The sequence below is a fragment of the Poecilia latipinna genome, unplaced genomic scaffold (assembly GCF_001443285.1).
Source record: "Poecilia latipinna isolate Pla-1442-1.1 unplaced genomic scaffold, P_latipinna-1.0 Scaffold731, whole genome shotgun sequence".
Classification (NCBI taxonomy): domain Eukaryota; kingdom Metazoa; phylum Chordata; class Actinopteri; order Cyprinodontiformes; family Poeciliidae; genus Poecilia; species Poecilia latipinna.
The window spans coordinates 111,780-131,885 of NW_015113347.1; the positions used below are offsets into that span (position 1 = coordinate 111,780).

The 20,106-nt window shown below is 38.5% G+C and overlaps 1 protein-coding gene and 1 long non-coding RNA gene across 4 annotated transcripts in view; one reads left to right on the forward strand and one right to left on the reverse strand.

Moving 5' to 3' along the window:
- The window catches only part of gabrb2a (gamma-aminobutyric acid type A receptor subunit beta2a), a 56,525-nt gene that overhangs the window by 15,400 nt on the left and 21,019 nt on the right, over positions 1 to 20,106 (forward strand). For all 3 annotated transcript variants that reach the window (XM_015045545.1, XM_015045544.1, XM_015045543.1), the window contains one exon: positions 17,523 to 17,743. In XM_015045545.1, the coding sequence (XP_014901031.1) occupies positions 17,523 to 17,743 (221 nt within the window). The remainder of the gene's footprint in view (positions 1 to 17,522; positions 17,744 to 20,106) is intronic.
- Positions 2,171 to 3,842, reverse strand: LOC106955395 (uncharacterized). The gene is made up of 2 exons (XR_001426564.1): positions 2,984 to 3,842; positions 2,171 to 2,899 (listed from the first exon to the last, which is right to left on the reverse strand). It is a non-coding gene; the product is annotated as an uncharacterized LOC106955395 (long non-coding RNA).

A 20,106-nucleotide genomic window follows, 5' to 3' on the forward strand; every position in this document is an offset into this window, starting at 1 on the left:
TTTACTTAAGTACATTTTTTGAGTACTTTCTCCACCACTGTCAATCACATGCATGTTGAATTGATGATTACAGGTGCACAAGCCCCTCTCCCCCCCCCCCCTGCATGCATGGTGCATTCCTCCATCTGCAGATGATTCCTAGAATGCTGAGGTTGCATTTCTGGGGGATGATCTTGATGATGTTCAGGATGTGGACATTACCTAAATGAGTTTGGCAGAAATGGGTTAGAAGTTGTAGGTTTTCATAAATTTAAGAAAATATAGTTTTTTTGGTCTACATGCTGAATGGCTCTGTTTCATATTGAGAAGAGGCTATGCTCATTTTAAATTTTGAAGCTTTTTTTTTTTTTTTTTAGTCATGGAGTTGGGGCGGCATTTTACCTTTTTTTAAGTGGTTGGGTCAGGAATGAGTAATGTTTTATTCAACACTCATGTTTTGTTATTTGATGAAAGAGTTGGTTGTTCAAAAGAATAATCATACTTGATAAGCTTCTGCTTACAGATAAATTTGTTGAAGTGTAATGCTAATTGTTTTATTCTGCATGGATGCCTGTCTGTAACAAAACAAAACGTTTATATTTATGCTCAATAAATGCCCTCCCAATTTTAGGTTCATTTGAATAAACACCAATAGTTCCCAGATAAATTTCCCCTTCATCGTTTTCCATAGAACATTTCCTACCCTTGGCGTCACTAATCTGGAAAACCATTAAGAGGACAAAATTCAGAGTTTAAGTCCAGGTTGAATTATTCTGCAAAAGCAATACTCCTAATTGGAAACCACACCCAGAGGTTGTGATGACATCCATTTTCTATTTTTAATTAAAAAAAAAAAAAAAGGTGTATACTATAGGATAAAAATGTTTTTGTGAATATGATTTTGACCACCTCACATATGTTTTAAAGTAAACCAGAAGGGATAAATTGAATCTAGTTCAAACCTGAAGTGTTGTCACAAAATTATCCATGTATTAAACATGTAGCCTAGCAGAGTTTATGCTAAAGTGAAGCTAGTTATCAATAGGGTGCCATCTATTGGACTTGCATTGTAAAAATAACTTTAATTTGAGATGAATTTTATCAGTTACTGTGAAATGTGTAATTAAATAAGTATTTATAATTCACAAAACTTCAATAATGGACCTTTTTTTTAAATTAAAGCCACAAAAGCAACAGTGAACAGATTCCTAATGTGACGACTTTAAGCTAATTTTCTTGTGGCCACTGTGAAAATGCAGACTCTTTGGTGTAATGTGTAATGTCAAGAAAAATCCACTGCTCAGCATCGAACAATGCAACAACCATTCCCAGTCCAGCCTGAGTAAAAACAAAATACACTGATAAAGCTAGCTGTTAGAAATGAACCAGCGAAATTGTACTTAATCACTTAATTCAGTCCAATTTTAGTTGAATATCAAGGTGATTTTCCTTGAGTGGTTTTGTCTTACATGTTAAAAGCGATAAAGAAATATAAACTGATATGTTGATGACGTATAAAATAAAGACCACAGCTAATGTGTGCTGTTCAATGGCAAAGACTGCCAGACCAGGAGGGAAAATTCAGCATCCTATGAATGCAAGAGCACTAATTCAGAGAAATTGTGAGCAATCCCTTAACTTGAACAGAAGGATAAAAACATAGTATAAGACTTAAAATAATTGAAAATCAAAAAATGCCTCCTACATTGTTTATTTGAAATGTTTACAGAATTTTTTCTTTTAAATTTGTTTGCTTTGTATTGTCTCCTTATCAGTTTGTATTGTAGCATTCAGCCATATGGGTTTAATAAGGAAACAGAGATTAAAACCTAAGGAAACAGAGATTAAAACCTAAGGAAACAGAGATTAGTGTAATTTCTCCACTTGATGGCTGCTTTTCATGTAGAGGCCCAGACACTGCAAAAGTCAATTTACATTTTAAAAGCCTTCCTACTGGTTAGATGATAAGAATCAAAGGGAAATGTCCATGTTTTTATTTAATTGTAGTCTATGACTTTGCCAGTAGATGGCACTGTGTCAGCTGATGCTTCAAACTTTGATAAAAATGGTCCCAGGTTGTGTGACAAGGTTCAATATGTTTTACATCTTTTTAAAAAAAATAAAAAACATGGCGATCTCATTATTCATTATTTTGGAATAATTCAGAGGCAACAGTCACAGCCCAAACACGTAGAAAAGCACAAAAAAAGAAGTTGCTTATTTAATTTTCCAAGCTTTCAAAATGGAGTGCCTGTGAGCCATTTATCGCTTTTAGCAGGAAAACATGGCAGCTTATTTAGGTGAGTACAGGATAATCAGAGCGTCTCCTTCGATGGAAGTGATTTATTATTAGTGGAGGAGGCTGCCAGAACGGAAATGACTTGGTGGAAGAAGAGGGGGCGTCCATAGAGAGTTGAAATCTTCTCCTCGTGTCTCTAACCATCTCTCCCGCTCTTCTGACTGGATCCCTGGCTGCAACGCTGAGCTCAACAGCCATGTAATCCACCTCTGCCTTGCTCCAAAGGGTTATCTCACTCAAGAACTAGGCATCTAGGCGGGCATTCATCTGGAAAAAAAAAAAAAAAAAAAAAAAAAACACCGTTTCATACATCCGCCTGTGTCTGCAGCAAAACACAAAACTGTGCGCACAGAGTTAAAGGCGACTGACGTCACAGCTCCCAGTGGCTATGCAAGAACCTTCATCCCTCTCGTTTCTCAGAAAAAGCTCTTCCTGCCAGATCCACTTTGACAGATTTAGACAGAAAGCGAAAGATAAAACACTGTAAAAACAAACCTCTGGCTCCTTGTGGACTCCTGCTCCACATGTTGTTACCTTGTGAAGAATCCCTGTAAATTGCATAACAGGTTGGAATCTCCTCCTCCTCCTCTCCTTCTGCTCTTCATGTCTAGCTCCTTTCAGCTGGAATAAAGGGTAAGCAGTTGACGAGATTGATCCCGGAGAAATCAATAATATCACCGTGATCACGAGGACGCAGCCGGTGACCTGTGCTCGGCGCGGCGCTGCTTTGATCCTCCTCATCACGGCCAGCTGCTTTTAAGATTAAAGTGCTGATGGGAAAACAAGCAGGAGAGGAGAGACTGAAACAGGCAAAGACAGAGAAGAGGAGGGTTTTAATAGAGATGAAGGTGGCTGTGATCATATTGCACCTTGTTATCGGCACGACGGTGGGAAATGTTGCTGTTGTTTTTGTCCTACCATGCAGCATCTGGAGAAGCCATGTGTTGTACTGAGGTGAGAGAAAACAGCATTTTTATTTAGCGAACTAACTAGCAGTGCAGCAACAAGTGGGGAAGGGGCTGAATTGTGCTACTATTCTTCATACAGACAGATGAAAACTAAGATTCCTTCTCTCTTGCATTCCAGTGGAAGGATTTTAGGTTCAGGTGTAATCTGGAGTTTGTACTTCTCGCTGTCGGGGTTGGGGGTCCTTGCTTATAGAAAAAAAAGGTTTTAGTCAAATTGATAAATAAATACAGATAGACACATGTCCTAATGTTTCACCAAAACAAGAAAAGTTTTGGTGAAATGACTTGGAAGTTGGAGGAAAAAAAAACATAGGGTACATCACCGGGTGGCAGCATCATTTTCACTGGGTGTTTTGCAGCGGGAAGGACTGGTGCACTTCACAAAAAAGAAGCATAGTGACTAAATATTAAATTAACAACCTAAGACATCAACAATGACTCTGGTGTGTGTAGCTTAGATGCAAATCTTTCAAAAGAATGAAGCCAAATTAGTCACAACATGGCATAAGGACAACAAAGTCGAAGGTCTGGAGCGATCATCAAAAGAGCTCTGATCAGAAAATGTGTATGAACTGTCAAGTCCAGTTTATTTGCAAGGCGCAACACAGTTTAACCCTATGTAGTCGCTGCCCGCCGTGCGGCGTACAAGCATGTGACGCATTTATAAGGCTTCGTAATAACATGGACGCATACCGAGTTTTCATTTCAACTCTGTTGGACAGCACGGACTTCAAACTTTATAAAAGTGGTGTTTTTATATTGGTTTTGTGGTTATTTACTTCAAAATAAAGCCAGAAATAAGATTGATAATTTCCGCCTTATTTTGTGGGGTCTAAATGTACCACATTTCGAAACAACCAATGAAAATGTGTTGACGGTCTGTTGCTAGGTAGAACGGAGACACGCAGAGAGGGGAGGGGTGGGGGGGGAGGACTTGGATATGGCAAGAGACTAGGGCGCAGCCATGCTGTGGATTTTACTAGGTTTTTTAGACTATAAGTGTGTTGTTAGAGTTCGTGGTGTGTGCAGTGTTAGTAGTAGTTTTGCTAGCTATCGCTACATGGCTTCATAGCGAGCGCTGACGCACTGAGAAGAGAGACTGCGCGCCGGGATGGCCATTTAGACCTCGTCTTCAATGATAAAAGCATAACACAATAACCAAAAAATATTACACTGCAGAGGCAAAATACAGAGAAACAATGAAAAGTGGCAATTCAGACTAAAATGAATCTATGTACCACTTATTAATCAAAGGCAACTCTAACAGATGGAGTTGTAAGAGGATGTGAGCAACGTTGCCTGCAAAGCTGACTCAGTTCTACCAGTTTTGTCAGGAGGAACAGGCCAAAGTTTCTGCAACTTTTCTGAGAAGCTTGTAGAATCCCCCTCCGCCACCCCCCCCCAAAAAAAGTTTTGACTCCGAGTTCTGCAGCTTAAAGACAATGGGACCAAATTTGTTGGATGTCTGTAGACTGCTGAGTTTCTAAGCATTATCCTGGCACTTTTCAAACATACATTATTTTGGTGACTTTTTCAAAAACAAAGACTTACAGTTTTTATACTGTAAATTATAGTTATTAAGTCTCTGTTATTTCATGCTGTTGCAGATTTGATGATTTTGGAGGCTTATACGATTTGACATTTAATTCTAATTCGTGCCTGCGAGATCTCTATGTTGAACCCAGAAAATGTAGCTTGTCAGTAACAGGTGAAAACCAACTTTTTTTCTACTTCTAATCCCACAAGGACCTGCTTATAAGTCATGAAGATTTGGACCAAATGTTGTTTCCTGATGATCCTATGATCTGCAAACATAAGATGATAGTGAGAGTCACATACTGTAGCCTCACCCCATCCCAAAATCAAGACTTAACGCTTTTGATAAAACTGTGTTTGTTTTCGTTGCCATAACTGGTGATTTATTCGCCATTTTATGAAAATAATATGTCTGCTTTGTACGAAAGAATCACTAAAGAAATTATTACTGATGTGAATAGGAACAGTAGCAAAGAGAAAAACAATCTCCTCCTTTAGGAACATAATTCATTAAGTAAGTTGAGTGGGGAAATCCTAAGCTGAAAAGCAGAATGGTTTTGATCTTGTCGGGTTGAAACGCGCAAATCTAACCATGTGAATATGAAGGCAGATGGAGGACTGAATGAAGTGGGAAGAATAGTAGTGGATCTGAAATCTATGCATGTTGGTCTGCCATGGTGAAGTTAGCAGGACTTTGTTGTCGACAGCTGCTCACTGCTCTAATTAAAGACAAAACAGCCTTTGGTGAGGAATGAACTCTACCGTTTTTAGTTGAAGTTTGACATCTGTATTCTCTGATAACGTGAAGGGCGCCACCGTCGCTGCAGCTGAGGATTTTTGTTGCCTCTCCTTCTTTTGTCAGGCTCATGTAACAAGCCTTTTTTTTTTTTTTTTTTTTTTTTGGTGCTTTATTGTGTGACCCAGCACCCTGGCCTGCTGAGGCTGAAAGGTCAGCCATGTTGTCGGGCAATAAAAGCATGCAGCCCAGTCAACACCGTGGTCGCAGCTTCGCCTGCGTGACATTACAAATGTGCTATTCTGAGAGGGAAGTGTCCTCCGAGTCCGAGGTGTGACCACACATTCTGGGTGAACGGGCTCTGCTGACTCACCGGGGTTAGTGGAAAACATGAAACAGATAACATCTCGGCCGAGACCCTCACTCCACTGCTGATCCCTGTCTTTCTGATCAGTGCTGGCATCTCGCTCCATCGCTCATCTCCGCTCAGCTGAGGTTTCGTTTGCATAATGCTGTTTGGGGGTTTTTTTTCCGCCGAAATCACGCGCCCAGGAAGCAGACCCTGGTTACAGTGCATTAAAAATGTTTCTGCACACAGCTGGTGCAGCCTGTTAAATACAAGTCGAGTCTGTTTTCTCAGCAATGCATCAGTGCTGCATAATAATGCCTTTTCTGCATGCGATCCGTACGTGGAGAGTGTGGCTGCAGTGTGCACTGCGAGGCAGGAATAAGTGGGAAGCTAAATGAGTGTTTTCAGTCCTCGCCTTTACTTCCTCCCGCTCGTTAATTACATGTAAAATACCTGAGGTTGGTGGTTGTTAAGAGGAGCTGTCTGTTCCATAATACCGTTCTCTGAATGTTAATTAGCTGCTAGTGAATTATAAGATTTAAACAAACCAGCTGTGGTGGCTTCTGGGACAGAGGAATTAGTGGGGCGTTGTTGTATTAAGATCATTATCCTGACAAGTGCTGGTTTCTCTCCGTGAGTAAGAGGATCCGGCCGCAGGACAACAGCCGATGACCAGAGGGAGCGGCGACAGGGGCCTCCACGCTACGGTGCGACCGCGTGAGGGATGCGCCGTCTCTGAATTAGCAACCATTTTTTATCTCGTTTGTCCAAACGGATCCTGTTCCATTTTATTTTCAGCTTGTGGAAAATAAGCTTGTGTTATTTTTACTCGGCGTTGCCATGACAGCGCTGCCTTTTTTTTCTTTTTTTTTTTTTTTTTCCCTTTCTCTCCTTTTCATCCGGGAAAGTCAAGGAAAAGCAAACAAAGCCTTGTTTTTCAGGTTTTAAACGATGCTAATCCAGGTTAAGGATGCTTTGTTTTTTTGTTTTTATTTTGTAACAGCACTTACGGTTTTATTAGCATTTTGTTTTGCTGCTTTTTACGCAGAACTGTGTTAAGAGTTTTTTTTTCTAATATAAAACTGCAAGCTTTAATTTTGATTTAGACGACATATATGGAGTGTCTAGCAAAAGTATTCATGCCTTTCTTTACTTTTTCACCTTTTGACACATACCAATGACATCAAGGTGTGTTATTTTAAATTAATCTGATACACCAACATGAAACAGTGCACAGCTGTGAAGTAAAACATCTAGAAACATTCTTTTTTTTCTGAAAATGCTCACCTTTGGTCGGATATGATGGAGAGCGTCTGTGAATATCCATTTCAAGTCTTGCTGAAGGCTCTCATCAGTCTACATAGGCCATGTAAAGACATACGTTTGATCTAATCAGTCCCATTGTAGCTCTACTTGTCTGGATACGGCTGTTGTTCTGCTAGACGGTGAATCTCCACTCCGGTTTTAAGTCTTTTGCAGCTTCTTAACGGAGTCCTTCCATTATTTCCCTGTTGTTAGCTCCATCCTCCGTCTTCTGCCACCACCATGTTTCACAGTGGGATTGCTGTTTTCAGTGCATATTACTTTTACACATTTGCTATGTCTGGATTGAATGGTGTTCTTTAAAATGTTTAAAGCTTGTCATTGTTGCGTTAACAACCCACAACTTTTTCTCTCTGACTTGTCTGCTGAGTTCCTCAGTCTTTATGATGCTGTTTGTTGATCTCTAATGTTCTTTAACAAACCCCCAAGGTTTCTGCATTTTTGTCTAAAATGGAATTGCATACGACTGTGATCTACTTACGATTTAGACAACGTTTGAAGGCAGCTGGTTGCACTGGATTTTTATGTAGGGGTATCACAGCAAATAACCACCTAATAAATTCCCTGATACATCCTGCATACAAGTATTTAGGGGATACTTGTATGCATTAGTATCCCCTAAATAATGCATTGCAGTCTTACCTGGATGTCCTGTTAATTCGCCTGCAGTCTTCCAGCTGATAAAAAAAATGCTGCAGCATGAGTTCTTACTAGGACCGGGAAAGGGGATCACATTTATTGGTTAATGCATTCAATAATTCAGTGCAAAATCCCTCTTATCACTTGTAAAGCCCTCAGTGACCTCAGCTTCCGTAATGCTTTCCACCTCACAAGAAAATGCTGCTTTCAAGATGCAGCTTTTAGAGACACAAAAAAAAAAAAGACGCAGGTTGACTCGTCATACTCGTCATTCCAGGAATTTCCATAGTAAGAGCTGGAAGCAGAGATTTTATTTTCCAAGCCACCCTGCTTGTTTTTTTTATGTCCTTTTAAACCTTCTCTCTCTAATTTTTACTTCAGCTTTATTTATTTAACATGATATTTTATCATGTTAAAATCTAATCTAATTTCTTTCCCTTAAATTTAAACTTGCTTCGTTACAATCTCATTTTCCTTTCATGCCTTTGGTCAACCGTTTATGTGCAGCTTATGTGTGAAAAGTGCTTTGCAAACAGATATGAATTGAAATCATTTCCTGCTAACTTTACAGTGCATGCACGATTCCTTTTAATAATTTAAAGACATAAGGAAGATTAGTGTACTGTTCTTCTGTTGCAGCTCTGACTCTGTTCTCCTCTGTTTGCTCTGTGGAGTTTTCCCAAAAAGCTTAAAACAAGAACACAGGCTGTCTGGAACAGCATTATTAGTTATGCTGAATGAACCTGCACAGTAGAAGATTTATATGGTTTGTAATATAATAAGAACATAAGAACAGCTGTTAATCCCGCAGCTTTTTTATGCCTCCCTGATCCTTCACTGAATATTTTTTAAAATAAACACAGTGGAATACTGACATTAAGGCTTAGAAAATACTTATTTACACTACAGTTATGAGAGAAATCTTGGTTTAAAAAAGTCCAACGTCAATACCGTATGGGGCCAAAACTGCCTTGGCCTTCACACCTTATGCGTTATGGTATAACGCCATATCAAAGTATTTTGGAAAAGTTTTGTTTTTGTTTTGTTTACAAAATGGCAACAATTATTGGTTTGTGTTGAAAAGATTACAAGTCAAACTACGACCAACAATGGAGGTTGTTGTTCTGCATTTATCTTGTCACAAACCGTGAGCAACATGGTTAGGAAACTCAGAAAATCTCTACTGTTAAGCACTTGAAGGCAAAGTCATGGTTTACAATTTTCTACAACATCTAGAGACCGTATACATGCCAACCGATTGATTGGGAATTATTCCATAAAAGTGCTTTTTTTTATTTTTTTTTTTTTTTATTAAACCTTAGACCTGGCAATTATTGAAAACCTGTTGGATAATCTTCAGAGGAGAGAGCATAGGTCAGGACAGTGGAGTCTGGAAGATCTAGTGAGATTTTGCCAAAGAGATGTGATGTAAGATGCCACTCTCTACACGCTCCAACATTGTGGCAATGTAATAAGAGACTAAGAGTTGTCCTTCTGGCAGAAGATTGCTGCAGCAAGTATTAACAGAAAGTATGCTAATAATTGTGGTAAACGTGATCTCATTAGAAATCTCTTCCTCGGTGTTGGATTTTTTTTTTAATATGAGATTCTCCTCTTACAACAAAAGAAGCTCAGTGAAACTAAGTAGACAATAAAAAGGACAATTTGTGAAGAGCATTATAAAGTTAATGGTGTCACTTCTTTCCCAGGTTCTCCCTCAACCGCGCTGTCAAATATGAAACCAGTAGATCACTCGAAGCTTGAAGGGGCACAAATATTGAACATTTAATCAGTTTGTACACTGTGTAGAATATTATCCTGCTCTGAGTCTTATAAGGATTTAAGATTTTAACCAAGTTCTTCTGTTTGCACTGATGTTAGTAACCTATTCATTAACATTCCGGGTTAAAATATCTTAAATTCGTTGAAATATATCTTCCAGCAGAGAAAGTTTCCATACCTGAATAAATTGTTTGCTAAAGTTTCCTCTCTTAATTTGGAGAACTCCACATAGCAGATCCAGTCTTCTCAAAATTAGTTTGGGTGAAGTAACAGGAGCTGCTGATGCAGCACAAGATGCTGACTCCTGCAGTTTGTAGTGGAAATACGCTAAATGAATGAAATAAAAAACAAACAAAAAAACCCAGTTCTAACTAGGATAGTTGAAGTGCATGTAAACACGGTCATTAATCATGATCACCACATTTCTCTTTGGTGCTCCTGGAGAGCTCAACATGAATGTGATGGATGTTTGAGAAGCTGCAGAGGCGAAGTGAAAGCACCTATGACTCATTTTTTTTTTTTTTTTCCACTTTCAGTTTTTTCTCTGCTTTATTAGAATTATTTCTGGGGTAGCATTTTTCATTTAATGACCAAACATCAATGTGTAAAAAAAAAAAAAAATGGAGACATCTGCACAAATTTAATGGGCTCTCCCTTTGCTTGTTCAGTAACTTTCCACCAAGTTTCACAAAAGTCAGCAGAAGAAATGTTGCTCTCTTTGCTTACCTTTCTTTGCAAACACAATATTCAGTAACGCGGTGATAAAAGTTCAAAAAATGTGAACGTTTTACGGCTATTGTTCCTGTTATGATTTTTACAAATGTAAAACTGACCTAACACGGGATCCTAAAGGACCGTCTGGCATTTACACCCAATCTGTTCACTCAAGTTAGAAAAAATGCCACATCTCTGCTTATGGATGGTTTTAATGGATTTCTATTGCAGGTTCACATGCAACATTGATGCCTAGAGTCAAAATGTCCAGATGTGTTTTTACAAACTCTATTTTGTCCATCCCATGTTGCTCGTGACAGCCGATGTAGCTGTAATGGAGGATTTTCGCCAACCCTGTTCTGACAGATCTCACTGGGAAACATAAATGTACTCCATGTCACTCTGTCAGGCTCTTAATGGGGGAATTTTTAAGCCCAGAAACATTTTGAGCAATGACTCACCGTCACTGAGCACCCGACCCTGATGTTTTTTACATTAGCTTGACCTTGTATGAATTTTTACTTCCATCCTCAGCTCAGTCGTGAGTTTCTTTTTTTAATGTTGAGGTACTCCATAAGATGTTTTTCTCACTGAAGCTCAAAAACCAAATCTGTGTGACCTTAATGGAAGTTTCCTCTTCACCCAAAGAATCAACATGTGACAAACCAGTTTGGCACTTTGTGGACTTTTTTTTACAGTCATATCCTCATGACTTGATACTTTATTCTGTTTAAATTGTTCAGAGAAGATACTAATTTTTTAGTTCTACATTTTTTTGACCTTCTGAGTTCCAAAATGTTTGATCTGGTGATTTTACCGCTGTGTTCACAGCACAATTGCTGCTGAAAAGACAAGTGTTTTGTTGTTAACATACCATCTAGAAACCACTTGCTGCATTCTTGTTGGTTGTGCGGGAGGCTCTACTTCTGCTTTTCAAAAATGTATGGTTGTGTAATTGCTTATCTGTTTGCAGTCATTTTCACGTGTGAGTGTAAACATGGAGTTTGAGGGTCGTGGCTGGCAGCTCTAAAAAAAAAAAAAATCCTGAAAGGAGCTCAAAATATGCAGACCTCAGCAGAATAAAATGTGATTATCTAAGAATTATTTTGTGCAAAAAAAAAAAAAAATATATATATATATATATATATATATATATATATATATATATATATATATATATATATATATATATATATATATATATATATATATATAAAGGACATGTTTAGTCCATAGACCTTTCCTAACCTGTTCAATAAAGTACGCAACATGCTTCAAGTGCACGTGACTGGAATCCTTTTGTAATAATTTGTTTATGTCTATATTATATTTTATATTATTATACTTTCCAGCTGAAGCCCAATCCCTCCTGAATCCATGTCAGTTTTAAAGGTGGCACCTTTAAAACTTGAAATTTTGCAACCTTAATTCTATGTTTCTAAGGCTGCTTCCACACTGGTGCAAAACTGCAAGATAACAAAAACAACAACGGAAAAAAAACACACAAAAAAAACAGCCTGATTATGTCTCATTCTAGTAGATTCACCCAATCAAAAATGCCTTGCACTATGCATTATATATAATGGAGCCTGACTATTTTAAGACTCCACTAAATCAGCATTATCAAAACCAACAGATTTGAATTTTGTGTGACTGACGCTGTCTGATTTGTCGAGTTGTGCACACAGAATGCCGCACTGAGCCAAAAATATTGTGCACAGATGGCACAGTTGAAAGTGCACAAGGTACTGAGGGTGTTTTCTTCTCTTCGGTGGCGCACAAATGGATAGTAGATGTGCAGGAACCTCTCAGGGAAATTCTCCATCCTCTTTTAGACGTGATACCTATAGTAGTAGTGATATAATGGGCAGGAAATGAGCAGGAGAAAACCCATTACTAGTAAGAGTGCAATACCATCATCACTGCCTTTGCAAAGAAACTACGGTAGGAGTCTTGAGGGTACTGGAGACTGCAAGGATTTTTTGAACAAAAAAAAAAAAAAAATAAAGAAAAATAAAAAAACGACACCAGCTGTGAAATGGATAAACATGTTGCCAGTTTATCCTACAGACAGAGGGCAGTGTTTACTCTAGGTTCTCTGTACAAATCTGTACCCTTAAAGAGATTTAACACAGAAATAAAAAGCTGATATTTTATCTCTCTGACTCCCTGTGCTGTAGTCATGGCACAGTTGATCAAAGTTCATTAAAAGTATTAATAGCACTGGACTACTGAGCCTGCTGTGAATTAGACTAAAGCAAAAGTCAACCAATTAGTTAACCAATTACTTAGAAGAAAAAAAATAATTACCAAACTCAGAGGTAACTAGTCCGTCTTACAAGTACAATGTAAAGACAAAAAAAAAATGATAGTTTGTTTCCGAGATCTGAAAATGAATTATTTTCATATATATATATATATATATATATATATATATATATATATATATATATATATATATATATATATATATATATATATATATATATATATATTTAGAGTTTCTTTGACATCTTAAAGGAGTATTTGTGTGTGAGAAGTACACGTATATCCATGACTACTCACAGTAGCTCACTGTCAGGATCCCTCAGTAAAAGCAGGTAAGAGAATCAGCGCTGAGGCTAATCGGTCTCCTGCTACAGACAGAATTGGATTTTTGTGAACTGAAACTGCTCCCTTCAAACCTCAGGCCTCCTCTGAAAAAGCAGAAATTTTACCTCAAGGTTGGCAGGAATATACTGGCCTGCTGCTGAACTAGTTGGTTTATAAACTAGTCCTGTCAAGCTTCGTGTATTAACCTGGTACTGCTGATGTCTTAGTTCATCCACCCAAGTAAAGTTACTAGCATCAATGTTTTGCATCGATACTGGGAAGTCTCTCTCATTGTTTGAGCAAATTTAAAACAGGGAACATATGATAGATAAACCTTTGCACTTGATGCTCTGGTGCACCTAATACTTTTATCTTTGTGCATATCTGCTGCACATTCTTGTCATTTCCCATGCAGACTGAAAGTAAAATAAAGAATCTTATTATACTTATAAAAAATGTATTGGAAATATTCCATCATACAAATGCTAAAGTGAAGTTAATGTACAAAGATTGTTTTTATTCGTTGTAGTAGTTTTTTTTTTTTTTTCCATTTTCTTCTCATTTCAGTTCACTCACTGTCATAAGTTAACATACCAACAAACACAGAATGTCTTCTGATTTGCAATTTATTTGTTTGTGATAAAAGAGGGAATAATGTCCAAAGTAGAAGTTAAAAAGTTTATCAAGTTTTATACTTGCAAATCTTTAAAGAGAGGCATTACTTTCACCGTGATACACCGCCAGAAGAAAAATCTGTGCAGAGTCTGATGTGTTTACTACATTTTCCATCCTCTATGCTACTCTATTAAACCTCACAAGGGAGGTTTAAATGGGAAGCCGGTGCCTATCTCAAGCAGTCAGTGGAGGAGTGGCAGCGGACATCCTGGATGACTTTCCAGTCAATTACAGGGAAACACTGTGAGATATACTGCACAAAAAATAAAAACACACATAAACATACCATAATAGAAATTCAGACATAAAATCTATGTTTATTGTTGGTAAAGCAACCTATAACTGCTTCGTGTTAAAGAAGTAAATATAATATTCCGCTCCCCGTCTGCTGTGCATCCTTAGTTATGCATCCAACATGTTGTTTTTAGTTTATTTGACAAGCAGCAACAAACAAAGTTCCATCTAATTCTGCCTATAAAAATGAACAAACGTATTAGGAGTTGATGAGTCTGCAGCACAAACACACAACCACCCAGCATCAAGGCTGCTGTGTTTAACAAGCAGAAACAATGCTGAGGGCTATTCTAATTAGATGAATTGGCTCATTAAAGACTTTTATTTTGAAGGCTTTATGGAAGTAATGTGTCTCAGACCTTACGCTTTATTCAAACGTATGAAAAATTACAAATTCTTAGGTCTCTATGGCCATTAGCCCTCATTATTAATACTTTTAATATCTGTGTGCATGCACATGTTAGGAGTATCAGTGGATCCGTGTTTACAGACAAACTAGTTCTTTCTGAATACCAAATACATCTGGCTAAATGGTACCTTGAACAGCCTTAGCTGCAGACAGAGAAAGAGGAGACATCTGTCTTTCTGCATGCTGTAAAGACAATACTTTGTTCACAAACACTGAAGATAAATTAGATTTCTAATTGCATTTGGAGCTATTTAATATGTGTGATTAAACTGATAAAAAAGAAACCTTATGAGAGAGCTAAAAGGTTGCTCCTAAAAGTTTAAACTTTATCAATCATGCCGGTGGTATGTAAATATTTTCCTCTGCGAAAATTACAACCTGCAGTTTTATTGCAATGAATTGTTTTTATGTTTGCACTGGCTGGTAAACAGACATCTGTCCACGATGATCTGCTTTTTATGCTCAGTGGTTGAAATGAGCCTTGAAGAGATTCTCACTGTGTAGCTTAAACGGGTGAGTGGTGTAAAATCAACTTTTTTGAGCTTTATCATCTTTTAATGTTATTCCCTTATCAAAAAACATACCTTGGGTGTAGCTTTGTTTCTTCCATGCTTGTTTGAGGAAATCCTTGAATCTCCCATGGCAACCATTCGGTCATATCTTAACACTTGTTTTCACAAAAACCCAGGATCCCAAATCAGTTTGGGATTCTGCAAACTTAGATCTGTACATGCAGACATAAAATATTGAATGAATTTATGTTCAAACCTCTTCAATGTACCACGAATTAAAGTCTATGGTCCCTTTAATTTTGATATTTATGTGATGTACCATTTGTAGTTTGTATATTCCAAAACTTCTAATCTCTAATAAATAGTAAACAAAGTTCAATTGTGTTTAAGTTCATCTCGGTCTGAATCAAGATGTTCAGTGGATATAGAAAAATAGTACTTGCTGTTACTCTGTCTGTGACAATGTAATGTTGTAGTCATGCTTTTTTACAAATGGGACAGGGAAACTGACCAGAGTTGGCGCTAAATACAGGGCAGTCCAGGAAGAAAACCTGTTAGAGACCGAGGTTACTTGAGATAAGGGCAAAGGTACAACTTCCATCAGGACAATGACCCCAAACACACAACCTTGAGCTACAATTGTACAAAGAAGAGTTTAAATCAAAGCTTAATTGTGAGTAAATGTGGCCCAGTCTACGTTCTGTAGGTCCAGTGGAAGATGGTGTGACTCAGAAAACATGTATCCTTGACTTGCTCCTTACTTTGTGTTGCTCTGTCACAACATCCCCATAAAATACACTGGGGTTTCTGGTTGTAATGTGACAAACTTTGAAAAAGTTCAGCAGTTATGAATACTTTTGCAAAGCAAACTCTGAGAAACCACCAAAACAGTCACTGACGAGCAATGTGCAACAATCTACTGTATAGTCCAAACCACAACACAGCCTACTTTGTGGCAATTTTGTCAGTGAGTTTTACTGTATTTCATCAAAATGGAACAGATGACGCTAAAGGCGAGTTCGTACTGCAGGAGAAGCTGTCTCAGTGGATGATACATCAAGAGTGTGGCCAACAGCTAACGATCCCAAAGGTGATAGAGATATCCAATCGACGGACCGATAATGAGACAGAGAGGGAGCCACTGTGAGAGGATGGCTCAGTGGTAACTCTCCACAAAAAACAATAAAAAAACAAAAAAAGAGGATGCATCCATCCTTGCTTGACTTTTCATCCCTGTACAAAAAAATCGACATGGCAGCAACTCGTGTATTTTTAGATGGCCTTTTTACGCAGTGTTTTGGCTGTGCATGCTGCATGCAATCAAAGATGAGAGTTTAAGAGCGAAAGTGGCAATTGCCTTGCAGAGTCATGCCAGTGTGTCTCGGACAGACATAAAATCCCTGGAAACATAGAAACATAGTGATAAGTAATGATGATGGAGTTAAAGCTCAAGGGCCTTGTTTCACGGACTGTACTTTTTATTGTGTTTTCCCACTCAGTGATTGCACTGCAACACAGCGTAACCAAACAGATCCGACTGCAGTGCTGTGTTTTACTGTGACTGTGTGGGTGTGAGTCTGTTTTAAAGACTGAGGAGAGGAGGAGGCATAGTTTAATAACACACCTCAGAGCACGTGTGAAAACGAGCTGCACAATATGAAAGCTGCTTGTCCACCACTAAGGTCGAGTCTGGGAAACTCTCCCAGGATCTCAGCAGTCTGGGTGGCCTGGTAAAAAAAAAAAAAAAAACACTCCCTTGTTCTACGCATTGCTTCGTGCAGAAGGTCTGGACCCTCAGCTATTGAGAAATGATTGCTTGCTGGAGGCGAGAACTCTGGAAACATTAAACGATTGAATCTGATTTTGCCCATTTGCAAATGTTTGGCCGATACCTCTGCAAGACAGTTCAATGAAGCTTCCCAGAAATTAGGTGAGCTGTAAACAACCATGTGAGGAGGAAGACCACAACATTTTTGTCAGTTGTAAAATGTCATTCATCTCGCTCTGACTTTAATTGCCTGAAAAGTTGGAAGCGTGGCTAAAGCTACAGGCAGACTAAAGCAGCACAGAACACTTTTCTTTCAGTTCGCCCGACTGGCCTGGTTGAAACGCAACTAGAGAAATTGAGCTCAATGGGAGAAATCTCAGACAGAAGGGAGATGGGAATTGAAAGTGCATGAAAAGACAATGGCCATCCTATGGTTTGGGCTGATTGTTATGTAAAACCAGACAGCAGGGGACCCAGCTGCAGATATGTGTTTAGCAGGAGCATTGTCTTTGTGGACAACAGAAATTGGGTTCATTCATTTAAGCCAAAACTTAATATGCTGAGCCTTTGAAAGCTGTCAGCCTGTTCATGAAGTTCACCTCCGAGCAGGGACTGAAAATCAAGAGCCTTGATTTCCAGGCACAAACCCGACTTTCAAACATAGTCCACAGATAACTTTTAACCAAATATAAGATACTTTAAACTGCTGTTTTGTGTTAGAGTAGAAAACATTTTGGGCTTCAAAATGTCTTCCACTGCTTGTTATGCACCATTGTCACTGACAGTGTAATAGACCCTTAGCATTATGCTACCATTACATGGTAGTGGTAGCATATGACAAGAAATTATTTAATAATGCATGTATAATCACCAGTATTTATTATGACCTTTATTTATAACCTTTCTCTGACTTCTCTAACTCCTGCCTTCCCTCTTGTGTTCACTAGGACTACACTTTGACCATGTACTTCCAACAAGCGTGGCGGGACAAGCGCCTCTCGTACTCAGAGATCGCCTACAACCTGACGCTGGACAACCGGGTGGCCGACCAGCTCTGGGTCCCTGACACCTACTTCCTCAATGACAAGAAGTCCTTTGTTCACGGCGTCACAGTCAAGAACAGGATGATCCGTCTCCACCCCGATGGGACGGTGCTCTACGGGCTCCGGTGAGTCAGCTGCGCCTGTTTTATTTGAACTTTTTAGATGACTTCTCTCCTAATTTATTTCATAACCAATAACAATGGTGGTGGTCAGAAGGCTCGGTGGCGTCCTCGCTTCTGGCAGATTGCCCCATGGCTGCTGTGGCTACAGGGTAGCTTTACCACCATCAGTGTGCGAACGTGTGCCTGAATGACTGACTGTAGTGTAAAGCGCTTTGGAGTCCTCTGACTTGAAAAGGTAGTAATTACAGGGCATTTAACATCATTTATTTTGCCAATTGTTGTTTTTTTTTTGTTTTTTTTTGTTCTAACTAAACAAACTGAAAGTAATAAATTATGTGTATCACAGAGCAAATAATTTTGCTTAAGTAAACAGTGTTCATGGAGTTGTTGACTGTGTGTATGAGAGAAGAGGTCAAGAGGAGATTTTTGCTGCATTCTCTTTGTATTTAGAAATCAGCCAAAAATAAGAACATTTTCTTTCGATAGCATTATAACTGGGAAAGTCAGAGGTCTTGTTATCCAACAAGGTTGTTATTTTGAAAAAAGGCTGTTTTTATAAGTACAGTAAGCTATCTATAGGATGCCATGTTCCTTCATTCATTTTTCCAAGTCTGCCCTCTCAGCCTGCCTCCCCTGCTGCCTGCTCTCCTTGATACATTTTCATTTTATATGTTGACAATATTTAAAGATGTCGGGGCCAAATCATACACAATTGCAAACACTGTTGCAATATATGATTATTTAATCCTGTTTTTGTTCAGTTAAAAATGTTTTTTTTCCATCATCTTTCCAGTGATTATAGTGTAATTCTCTTTCCTGTCTGTGTCCAACTGTGGTTCACATGTAACATGGTGAGCATATAGTGTACATTTGTAAAACCTCACTAGTTGAATTTTTTCTTGTCAGATATTTATAAAATTGAACATAGTGCTGTTTGAAACCTTGGCAACACGTTATTTGACGGGGTCTTGAGACTGACATGACACTGTCATAAACATGACATAACATCTGTCATGGACATGAAGGAGTCTTGAATGTGCCAACTTTGCATTACAGTGTCATTATTTGCAAAATAATGCAAAGTTGTCACTTTTAATGGACTTTTAATGCAACTTTTAAAGAAACTTTGCATTAAAAGTGTCATTATTTACCTAACAACACGTCATGACAACAGTCGTAGACATTCATAAAGACTCATTCATGTTCATGACAGGTGTTATGTCATGTTTATGACAGTGTCATGTCAGTCTTATGCACACCCCGTCAAATAAAGTGTTACCAAAACTTTTGCAGTGATCTTATGCACATTAACATGATTGTACAAGTTCTCAAATCGCCAAGGTCAATTACTCGAAAATGAATCAAAAGGTTATTTCCAACAAAAATTCAAAATGTTTTTTTTAATTTTCCAAATAACAAGTTAGTTGTTGGCAGCGTTGTGTGCACCACTTCTGTGTTGTAAATACATCCATATTATGAGCCTCTTACTATATTTTGTTTTGTACATGGGGGTCCTAGAAGGCATCTGGTAACAAATCAATTATTGAACCATTTTATTGCAGTTTTTCTCTTTAATAAATGCTTTTTTTTAATGACCAAGAGCTGACCCTTAAAAGCAGTGTTGGTTAAAGACAACAAACATTCACTGATTGGGATGCTTAAGATGTGATATTGCTCCAACAGACCTAAGTCAAATGGCAAAATGTTCACCTGAGTATTGCTTCAATTTACGCTGAATCTTGTCAGCGGGCTATTTGTTTAAATTAGATGTGTGGAAACAGGGAACGACGTAAACGATGCAGGACAGAAGGTCCTAGAGTCACTGTCCAGGACCTCCTGAGGACCAGTGAGACCTGCATCTGTACCTGGGGAATCCAGCTGCAGTGGCGACTCCGTTATGACTTATCCACATTCGTCAAGTAAAGCAAGGGTCAAGCTGCAAGTTACTTCTTTACTTTGCAGACTTTCATATCCCTGATGCTCATCAATTTCAATAATTGATAACTTGTGATCAATAATAAATACGGCCAGTGCAAACAGCAGCACTGAGCGTGATCGTGAACAGTGGTCCAGCCCATCTACACAATATCTCTTTATTGGTGCTGGACTCCGATGCCTGTGAGGAGGCTGTAATCCATAATTGATCACTTACAATCAATAATGTAGCATTTCAATACAAACACACAGTGTTTATATGTAGCAAATGCCTGCACAGCCAAACACAACCCGTCCATCAGTGCACTGCCGTCTTCTCTGATCTGTCACTAGCTTCGTTCGAGTATGTGTCTTAGAAGTTATTGTTGTTAATTCAAAATAGCACTCTTCACTCATTCTCTTTTAGACTCCGATGCTCCTCTTGTGCAGAA